The sequence below is a fragment of the Cyprinodon variegatus genome, unplaced genomic scaffold (genome assembly GCF_000732505.1).
Source record: "Cyprinodon variegatus isolate N-32 unplaced genomic scaffold, C_variegatus-1.0 Scaffold47, whole genome shotgun sequence".
NCBI lineage: Eukaryota > Metazoa > Chordata > Actinopteri > Cyprinodontiformes > Cyprinodontidae > Cyprinodon > Cyprinodon variegatus.
The window spans coordinates 1,288,981-1,299,836 of NW_015150500.1; the positions used below are offsets into that span (position 1 = coordinate 1,288,981).

Sequence of the window (10,856 nt, forward strand, 5' to 3'; positions counted from 1 at the left end):
GAATCTATGCCACAAACAATTGAGGCAGTTCTGAAGGCAAAAGGGTGTCCAACCCGTTACTAGCATGGGGTACCTAATAAAGTGGCCGGTGAGTGTATCAAACCAAAGACTTTTTGGTGAACATAAGAATGATACTTTATCCTATGTCCCGATGTTAAATTTTTATCAATAAAAAGCAGTTGTTTTTCCTCTGTGGTAAGTGTAACTTAATATCTAAGTAACTTAAATGTCAATATCCTTGAAATGTTGTATACTTTCCAAAGTTCTGTTAAAAAAAATCTAACTTTTAAAGATTATAGATTCAGGCCCCACAAGTTAAACAACGTAAAGCATGTATGGTATATTTTCACAAAATTTGGGCATCCAGCTAATAGACACAAAAACAGGAATGCAAAAAAATTAAAAATAAATTATGAGAAAGGTTGAGCAAAAATTTCACAGGGCATGAATGTTTCAAAGTGAATGTAAAACACTAATCATCCATTAAACCATTCTATCATCTATTAAAAAGGTTTTCCTGGGTATTGTTAAATTGCTTCAGCTTTGTTCAATTGTCTTGTGGTGATGTCACGAGTACGCTTCTGTTACAATTGACCCATATTTATGCCGCATACTCATGTTCTCCCCAAGTCCACACCTTTTCTGTGTTCTTCTCAAGAACATATTTGGCGAAGACACGAGTCCATACCCTTGTAATTCTTGTGAATTGAGAAACGGCCAACAATTTGATCTCCAATTCGCAAAGATTCTTATTTCAGCCGTTACGTATATTAGCTGCGACATATGAATCAAGATGCTGTGACCAAAAAAATTAGATTGACAGATGGCCGTTAATATATATTTGGCCAAATTTAGGTGTTCAGGCTGACGTATCATTAACTAGTCTGCTTAAGATAACGAAAAAAAAACCCACAGATTTTAAGACAGGATTTAAAAAAAAATAGAAATGTTCTAAATTTTGGGACAATGTTGTCTGATAAAGAGTACATTTATATACATGTTTAGGCCAGAATGATTTGACATTTAAATATGATTTACCTACGACTTTAAATTATTTAAAATGCCTTGTTTCGATAAGATCAAATTTTCCCTGCCAAAACATCTCATCCTACTATAATGTATGTCTTTAAGGACTTTACAAATCTGTCAAAGCACTGATTATGGTAAGTGAAAGAAACAGGCAAAGAAACAGTGAACAAAGTGGAGGTGATGAGACTGCAGAGAAGACTAGATGGCATCAATAAAAATAAAATAAATATTTAATGAGCGGTCCATCTGATTATTCTATGTGGTAAGTTTGAGCTTTTAAGTGCACATATTAAATGATGCATTGTGTTGCTTAAGCAGACAAAAGAGATTTAAAATCCTTCTGTAGCTCATGATGGAGGAAAAAGAAGACCATGGAAGAAGTGAATGTAGTAATCTCTTACCAGGTTGCCAACAGCAAGGACATTCTCAAAATGTTCGGTCATCGGATAGTGTTCCATGGCCATGAAAAGAGTGTTGAGCACGATACAGATGGTGATGGCCAGGTCCACAAAAGGGTCCATGACAATTAAGTAGACAATGTGCTTGAGTTTTAGCCAGATGGGGCAGCATTCCCAGATGAGGAAGATGTTTGCAAACTTGTACCAACAGGGAGGACACTTCCTCTGAGATTCCTCTAACTCTGTAGGATGAGGAATAAAGTAATGAGTATTTTTTTAATAGCAGAACGGCTGTCTTCCGTTATCATTATCTTGGAGAGAAATCGCAAGGCCAAGCTGCTAATAAAACAACATATGTTTACAACCCACTTCCAATACCTTCCAAAGTATTCAAACATTTGAATTTCTTTTACAAGCTTTGTCGCATTACAAACACAAACTTTAGTAAACAGGTGCACAGGACAATAGAATGTGCACTTTCATCTGGTTTGGTCTGCCGCGGTTTCCGTAGCGTCGTGAACTCGCAGGCGCGCGCTTTCATGAAATCCTATACACTACTGTTTATGCTCTAAAAACATTCTAATTGACTTTGTTTCGAGTAAATTCTGGATGCTACCCACTCAGGACACTTGGAATACATTGGACGAGCAGTATGGAGGAATATTGACACGTTTTTTGTGGACTTTTATGGACCTTTCGGTCTCGGGCACCGTAGACCTCCATTATTTGAATGTCAGCAGACAGCAAGAAGCCTCCCAGATCTCCAGATGCATTTGAGATATCAAAAAAGTACTCCAGAGTGTTGTTCAGCATGGGGGTGAGTAGAAAATGAAGGCTAACCATGTTTTGGGTGTACTATTCCTTTAAGGTGCGGGTGGAAAGCCGAGTCTTGGAGGTAGCTCTTCTGTACTGAGCCATGCGTCTGTGGAGAGGTTGTTTAGTTTCTCCAATAAAAAAATCAGAGCATTCTTCACTGCACTGAACTACATACCACACTCTGCTCATATTGGGTCTGGGGGTTTTGTCTTTAGGATGCACCATTCTTTGTTTAAGGGTCTTGTTTGGTTTGAAATGTACCCAGGATTTTGTGTTTGGAGAATATCCTCTTGAGTTTTTTTAGAGCCTCCAGCAACATGTTGTTGCCTTTAATCTTCTCACTATTATGTTCTGTTGTGTGTCTTTTGGATTCCCTTGCTGATTTGAAAAATGCCCAGTTTGGGTATCCCAAAGGTTTGGAGAACATTTTTGATGTGTTTTTGTTCTTTGCACTTCCCTTCTGTGTGTGTAGGGTCATGCTCAGTGATGTAAGGTTCTGATGACTGAAAGTTTGTGTTCCAGTGGGTAGTGTGAGTCAAAAATAAGATATCGGTCTGTGTGAGTGGATTTCCTATAGACAATGTTGAGGTTTCCATCTCCTTCCATGCTAACCAAAGAGTCCAGAAAAGGTAGTTTTTTGACATTGGCATCCTATCTGGTGAAGTTGATGTTGTGGTCAACCGAGTTGATGTGTTTTGTGAAAGCTTCCACTTCTTTTAGCTGGATTTTGACGAATGTGTCATCCACATATTTAAACCAATGGCTTGGCGGTGTTCCTCTGAAAGTGTCCAAAGCTCTTTTCCATTTCTTCCATGTAGAGATTGCCTACAATTGGTGACGCGGGAGATGCCATGGCACAACCATGCTTATGTCTGTAAAAATTATCCCTGAACGTGAAATAGGTTTTGGAAAGACAAAGGTCTAGTGGGGTGCAAATCTTGTCCAGAATGAAATTAGTCCTGTTGTTTAGGTCACTAAAGCGGGTCTAGATGGTGCCAGCCCCAGAGTCCTGAAGGCCTGTGCAGAGCAGCTCTACAGTGCCTCTTCAATCTGACCCTGACCAAAAAGAGGGTTTCTAGAATCCCACTAAAATGCACCAAAGTTTGTGTTTGGAATATGACAAAATGTTGAATAAAGCATTTTAAAAATATCCTGATCAAATAGACGCAATCTTTCCGAAAAAGCACCATAAGAAATTTGCCAAATTAATAAAACAAATCTAGCGTACCTTCTAAAAGAGTGTTGGTGACCACACTCATCTGACTGTTTGCACGGTCTTTTCCTTTGAAGGAGGAGTTGAGCTGATCAACTGATATCATCAGAGAGCCAGAGTGTTTCTTCTTAATCTCCACATCTGTAGTCTGTACCCAGAAAATAAAACATAGATGGTTATTTAGAAATGCACAGCTTTAGTACCAAATCGCTCATTAAAGCATTTATTTAACTACCCTGGACACTTGACAATATCCTTATTCTAGTGAAGAGACAAAACAGAGAAAATATAGCCAGAATCTTTATATTACATCTGCATATAACACTGAACTCAATCTAATGCCTTCTAACTTTGGAGGGCATGCACTGGCATGCTTTTCATGTCAAAAAGGGGAATTCAAACCTCATTTACATCTATATCATGCTAAATATCAGAAGAAGTAAACAGGTAAGAGCAGATCGACTTATTGAGAGCAGAGAAGGTTTAACATGCTTCCTGCAGGGGAAAAAATATCATTACACAAAAAAATGTTTCAGGCTTGTTTTGTGCACCATCCAGGGACAATAACTATGGGTGGATGAGGATAGCCAGAGGGATAGCTGCAGCAGAGGAAGGTAAGTGAATGGAAAAGACAGATATACAGAGAGGAATGAGACAAGAAAAGGAAGGATTGTGGACAGCAAATGCTCTGGTGCCAGCATCCCATAGAGGGAATGCTGAATAATGGTGTGAAGGTGAAGTCCCTCAATGTGTTTCTTATTACTGAATGTAACTGATACCAAATCCCCTTAGATTTTAATAAAGTTTGTAGTTTGTATAGATGCTTGTTTGTTAGTTATCATTAAAATGTGAAATTAATCAAAAGTGGCTCTGTAGGATGAGACTTTTAAAAAAGAATCTTAAGAGTTTGGGAAACAGATGAACAAAGGGAAAGGAGTCAGGGTTTTAAAAGAAGGAGCTGCAGAGGTCAGGGCCGTCATCATGCCTAAACTGTATTGGTGTCCCATGGACGTCCTTACACTGTCATCAGTGGCTGCCTTATCTATTTTCACCTCAGGCAGAAGCCGTCTGCCAGGCCCAGGGCCAATGAGAGACACCACGCCGTTGCAGTCCACTGTGCTGTTCCGCTTCCCTCCAGAGTGTGGCACCAGCGGGTGGACGCGCGACGAGCCTTGGCTGTAGCCACTGTAGCTGTTGCGACGGTAAGGTATGAACAGTGAACCCCGCCGGTCGTCACGACGGTCTTCGCTCTCCTCAACAGTGCTGTGCTCGTCGTCTGCAAACTCATTCTCCGAGCCCATGTCCTTGGAGCGACCCTTGAAGCTGAAGATGCTGCTGCGGCTGTTGTGACGTGACATGAAGGGCGAGCCGGGGATGCTGAGGAGAGACTGAAGGAAAAGAAATGAAAAAAAAAAACAGGGGATTCAGGTTTGTTGACAACAGTGGAAGAGAATAAGAAAATAAATAAAAACAAAAACAGACAGTAGACATGAGAGAAATTCGATGTCTCAAGCATGAAAATAAAATCATGAGAAGTACTACGTATGCTTTCACCTGAAATCTTCTTCCACAATAATCCTCTCAAAAAAGGGGATCACTTTCCTTATGGTAACAACTTAATTTTGACCACAATTTGAGCTAATATAAGATTTGGTGATGGAACAGAAGGAGTAAGTTATGCTTATGTAAAGATACCAAATACAGGTGTACTTCAAAAAGTATTATAATATAAGTTCTTTATTTCATGTATTTAATTCAGGTGAACGTCATGTTTCATTATAACGAAACAGGTATATTTTTCAGGTTCCCTGTTGTTAATTAATCCTGTGTTATAGTTCATAAAACAACAAAAGCAGCAAGAAGGCTCTGGGTTTGATATCCGGCCTGGAGTCTTTCTGCATAAAGTTTGCATTTTCTCCCCGTGCGTGTGGGTTCTCTCCGGGCACACCGGCTTCCTCCCACAGTGCATAAATATAACCTGTTAGGTTGCCCTGCGATAGCCTGGCAACCTGTCCAGGGTGTACCCCGACTCTCGCCCGTAGACAGCTGGAGATAGGCACCAGCACCCCTCGTGACTCGAGCAAGAAAATGTTCACAGTTAACAGACGTAACAGCAGTTTTGAAAGGGGCTAAGAAGAAAAGACATTAGGAGACATAATATAGACCTTACACTGCTGGCAATAAAGCGCAGGCAGATATGTGTAAGAGAAAAAGAAGGGTCTTTCCTGAAGAAAAAGGGTGCTGTGTTTTCCTAAAGCAACTGTTTCAACAATTGGGGTACATAGCTGATACTTAGTTGCTGGGTCAATGGACACAGTAACTAAGTCAAACTCCAAACAAGCCAGTTTTATGAAAACCAAATGTAAGCCTAACTTACAAATTAAGCTGGTTTTATGGAACACTCCTCTGAGATACAATATTGTGCCTGAGCCCAATGAGTAAACAATAACCAGTGATGGAGCTTAATGTCTGAAGTAACTGAGCCAAATGAGTAAGCAATGCCAGCGTGAGGTGTGAAAGGAAAGATACAAAGTCCAAGATCATGTGTGAAATGAACAAACGTGGCCTAGAGGATAAGACGCATGTAGCTCTAAGAATACAAGATGAACAATAAGTGGAGTTAAAACTGCTGAGGTATGATTACCCATTAGGTAGAGCTTTTAATGGCAACTAGAGTGATGTGCGAGTAAACAGCCTAAATAATACTGACACTAGTAACAGTATCAAAGATAGAAGATTCAGAGATGAACCTTTCACTACACCAAATGTCCTCATCCTGCTCTTCATTTTGCTAATATACTTAGACATGGGAGATTAGAAACAAAAGTATTTGTCCATATTAAACGATGACAAACAATAAAACACATATAAGCTGAACTGAGAAAGGTAAATCTGCAGAAGGTAAGAGGGAGGTGGAAAGTTTGGGTGCTTTGTACTCACAAACATTAATCTATTGCCATTATTTCTGTCTTTTTTAGCATTCCCTCCTTTACCTTAATTTTAGCAGCACACAACATTTTGGAAATTGTACTCATGGTTCTATTAATGGCTGCAATTTATACAGGTTTGTAGGAAGCAAATAAACCCCAGACCAAAACACCACTACTGCTATGTTTCACTGTCGGTATGATTTTTTACTACCGAAATGCAGTGTTAGTTTAAGTTTAAGTCCACTGCAGATGGCCGCTCAAACTAAGCCTGGTTCTGTTGAAGGTTTCTTCCTGTTGAAAGGGCGTTTTTCCTCTCCACTGTCGATACAAGCATGCTTATTGTGGGGAATTGCCTTAGAGTTAATCAGTCAATGCAATCAACTGGTTTTCCTTAGATAGAAAACTTTGAATCATCTTGACTTTATGATCTGGTTGAATTGTAAAATGCCTTGAGATGACATGTGTTGTGAATTGGCGCTATATAAATAAACTAAATTGAACTGAATTGAATATGTACAATATTATTAAAGCATGATGAGGTGAAATGAAGAAACCATTTTAGTTTGTATGTTAACTTTAACTGACATTAAGCTATTGGTCTTATTCCCTATTTTTTGTTGGTAATTAATGTTAAGTTGATTTCTACACTTTATCAAGTGATTCTGAAAGCAACCAACAAATACTGAACAATTTAAACAATATTTTGCATTTCAATACAAAAATATAGCTTAGAAACTGGTTTAACAAGATTTTTTATGTTTAAGGAAATTGGGTAGCTTCAGGTTCAGTTTCCAAAAAGGTTTCAAAAACAATTAAGAAAACAAATAAAAGAAATTGCCATCATCTTATAGGCAGTCAAAATCCTCCCTAAAAGCATCACATGCAGAAAAGAAAGGTAGTTAAAATCCCACCTTTAGGGTGAGACTGTATGAGAAGGAAACTATACTGTTTAGACAATATATCAGCTTTTTCCCATTTGGTAAGCACTGTCCATCAAACAATGCAAAATGGCCGGCATTTCCACCATTAAAGTGAATCTTGCAGGTCACTGGACCGAATCAATAATTCAGGACCCAACTGTAGCAGGAGGCTGAACACTTCCAAACACTAAAAGCATACACAGCTTTTTGATCTGAAGCCATTAAAATAATTATTTTGCAGATGCTGACTTATTTTTTTCCTGACTGTACCTGGTTCATTATGGATGGCCTTCTCCCCAGTCGAGTTCCTGGGAAGCGGATGGTGCTTTTCTTGCTGCCATCGTCTGACTCAGACTTAACTACCTTCTCACTGTCTCCTTTCTCCTTCTCCTGCTCTTTCTGACGCCACTTCTTCTTGCGATTGCGACGTTCTTTGGCACTCTTTGAGCTCAGCTTGGATACCTCTGAGGAGCTACGGGACAAGTGACCGCCTTCTACATCCTCTAATGCAGCCTCTGACACTGTCCCTGCGGATGTGGCCATAGCAGCAGCCTGAAGTGAAAAAACAAATTTCATTATGAATATATGCATGCATTAACTATACAGAAGATGTAATCCTGAGGAAAGATGAAGTTACCTGTGTCTCTTCCTGTTGCTTTTTGAGCTGCTCCAGCATAGCTTTGAACTCAGCCTCTTTCTGCTCTGCCTCCTCCATTGTGGCCTGATTCTGCTCCTCATAAGCCATGGCCACCACAGCCAAGATCAGATTCACCAGGTAGAAGGATCCCACAAAGATGACCAGCACAAAGAAAACCATGTAAGTCTTCCCTGCAGCTCGGAGAGTCTGTAAGAACACAGAAAAATTAAGATCAAGACAATATAAAAATGGCTGCTCAGTGGTGCACTGATGCCTTGCAGCAAGAAGGTTTCGGGTCTGATTACTGGCATGGGGTCTTTCTATATGGAGTTTACATGTTCTCCATGTGCATGCAAGGGTATCTCTCCGGGTACTCCAGCTTTCTCCCACTGTCCTAAAACATGACTGTTAGGACTGTTATCCTTAGGTGTGAGTGTGTGTGTGAATGATTGTTTGTCCTGTTTGTCTCTGTGTTGCCCTGCATTGGACTGGCAACCAGTCCAGGGTGAACCCCACCCCTTGCCCGTAGACAGCTGGAGATAGGCACCAGCACCCCTCACGACCCCAGCAGGGATAAGCGTAAAGGAGAATGGATGGATAATACAAAAATACATGTTATAGACCAACACAAAATTGTAAAGTGGTCCAAAAAGGACCTTTGTTTTTAAGGGTTTTACATAAAAAGCAAACTAAATACAATGTAAAGAGTGTGGAAAGGATTTGAACTAAATCCCCTTGGTTCAATATGTTCCATAACAGCCTTTGTGGGAAGGTCTCAACACACATATGCCAGATATATAGACTGAAACACTGACAGACCTTTAAATAACTCAAGCACCGTCAGACATATTTTTGAACAGAGAAATAAATATTAATTATAACTTTGAAGTAAAGTTATTAATAAGTATTCATAATCATGTAAGATTACACTGTACTTCGGTCTAACCGTTTTCCCATAGTCTCTCATCACCTTCCACAGCATCCCCCCTCATATGGAGATGAAGAGTTGTGCTGTTCTTTGTGCAACGGAAACCTGAGCTAACAGTAACATTGTTTACTCCACATTGAAAGCTCATGCTAATGAAGTATCAATAGAGCTGTATTAGCTCACTACAGATAAAGCACCAAGAGGCATTTTACATGGTTGCAGGGGACTCCCATCAATCTAGGGAAGCTGTGTTCAGGACAGGTGAGGCATCAGCACTCTGAGGTAAGAAACTTCTGACTGCGGGCATTAAGAGGGCCAAAGCCACATATGGCCAGAAAATTCATGGTTACTTCACCACCAATAACCCGCACCGCATGTTGAAGGGAATCAAATGTATCACCGGCTGCAGCATCAGATATGTAAAATGCGCATGTGACCCCTCACTGTTAGATACACTCAAACGGTTCTGTCTATGAGGATCCCACCCACCCCAACAGACACCTGGTGACACACCCCACAGTTTTTTCCATGGCAGATATAAGAAATGAACCTGTGCTAAGGCCACAGGCCCCAACAACATCCAAGGGCAGTTACTAAGGGAATGTGCACACCAGCTGTATGAGGTGTTGGTGGACATCTTTAACATTGTCACTGGCTTCTGTCACAACCTGCTTAAAGTCTGCAACTATTGTCCCTGTCCCCAAGTGCTCCATGGTGATAATCCTGAATTAAAACCGACCAATAGCATTAACATCCACAATCATGGCGTTCTTTGAGAGGATGACCCACATCAAGGACTCAATTAACTTCACAGTGGAGCCAAATCAGTAAGCCAACGGAAGGAAGTGACCAAGGCTGATGCAATCTTCTTTGTCTTTGTAATATCATCTAACAGAACTTAGTGTGGAGGTTCTCCTCTTGGACTGCTCACACTGTACGTCCAGAAACCACACGTCGGACCCAGCACCAAAAGATGGTGCTGGTCTGACTCATAAATCTGGAAGGAAGAACTTCCTTGTTTGCACATGTGCACTGGATGAGGTTCTGGTAAATCAGTTCATAGACGCTCATAGCTCTGTTTCAACAGCAGTGGATTTACCACAAACAATTCACTAGGGATGTCTGAATTTCAAAACATGTGTGATTGTCTCCCAACCTTACGATTCCTGATCGGGAGGTGGTCGTGAGTGGCTGATCACCCCTCTTTACCCCCTGTATAATACACAACGCGGGATGCCTGATCGAAAAACATTCTTGCACGACTGGAGAATCGGCCCAAAAAGGGCAAAAACTTGTACAGTGTATGCCCAGCCTAAGGAGATGGTGATAGATTTCAGAAGGGACAAAGCTCTTCTTCATCCCGTGTACCTCAGAGGAGCAGCCATGGAGCTGGTCTCCAGCTACTGGTACCTGGTTGTGCATTTATCCAGTGACCACACCTGGAGTGCCAACACTTCCTGTCTGATCAGGAAAGCCCATCAATGGCTGTACTTATGCTGAAGTGAGCTGGACTCTGGAGGTGAGCCATGAGGAACTTTTATTGCTTCGTGGTGGAGAGTGCTCATCATGTGGCTTGGCAGCTGCACTGCTGCTGTGAGGATGGCTTTGTAGAGGTGGTTACTGTAAGTCTCCACTAAACTGTAGGGAGCAGCCTTCACTCCACCTCGGAGCTCTACACATCAAGATACAGTGGGATGGCAATCCACATCATGAAGGACTCCACCCATCCTGCACATCGACTGTTCGAACATCTCCCCTCAGGCAGGTAGCTGAGGAGCATCGAGAGCAAGACCATCCAGCTAAGAAACAGGCTCTACCATGCAGCTTTTAGTCCGCTGAACTCAAACCGCACTTCATTCAGCTTCACCTATTTCTTTTTCTTTTCTGAAATATTAAGCTTCTAAAACTGAAAGCTGAGTCCACATTTCGTACCTCAAACATGCAAACGTGAAAGGAGAAATCCTTGAATAATACAGCCAGCACTA

At 41.0% G+C, this 10,856-nt stretch overlaps 1 protein-coding gene across 1 annotated transcript in view; it reads right to left on the reverse strand.

Moving 5' to 3' along the window:
• LOC107082088 (sodium channel protein type 8 subunit alpha-like) overlaps positions 1-10,856 on the reverse strand; it is a 65,628-nt gene that overhangs the window by 19,367 nt on the left and 35,405 nt on the right. Inside the window, exons 11-15 of the mRNA XM_015370551.1 lie at positions 7,944-8,150; positions 7,577-7,858; positions 4,509-4,844; positions 3,472-3,604; positions 1,431-1,669 (exon numbers count right to left, since the gene is read on the reverse strand). Of these exons, the coding sequence (XP_015226037.1) occupies positions 1,431-1,669; positions 3,472-3,604; positions 4,509-4,844; positions 7,577-7,858; positions 7,944-8,150 (1,197 nt within the window). The remainder of the gene's footprint in view (positions 1-1,430; positions 1,670-3,471; positions 3,605-4,508; positions 4,845-7,576; positions 7,859-7,943; positions 8,151-10,856) is intronic.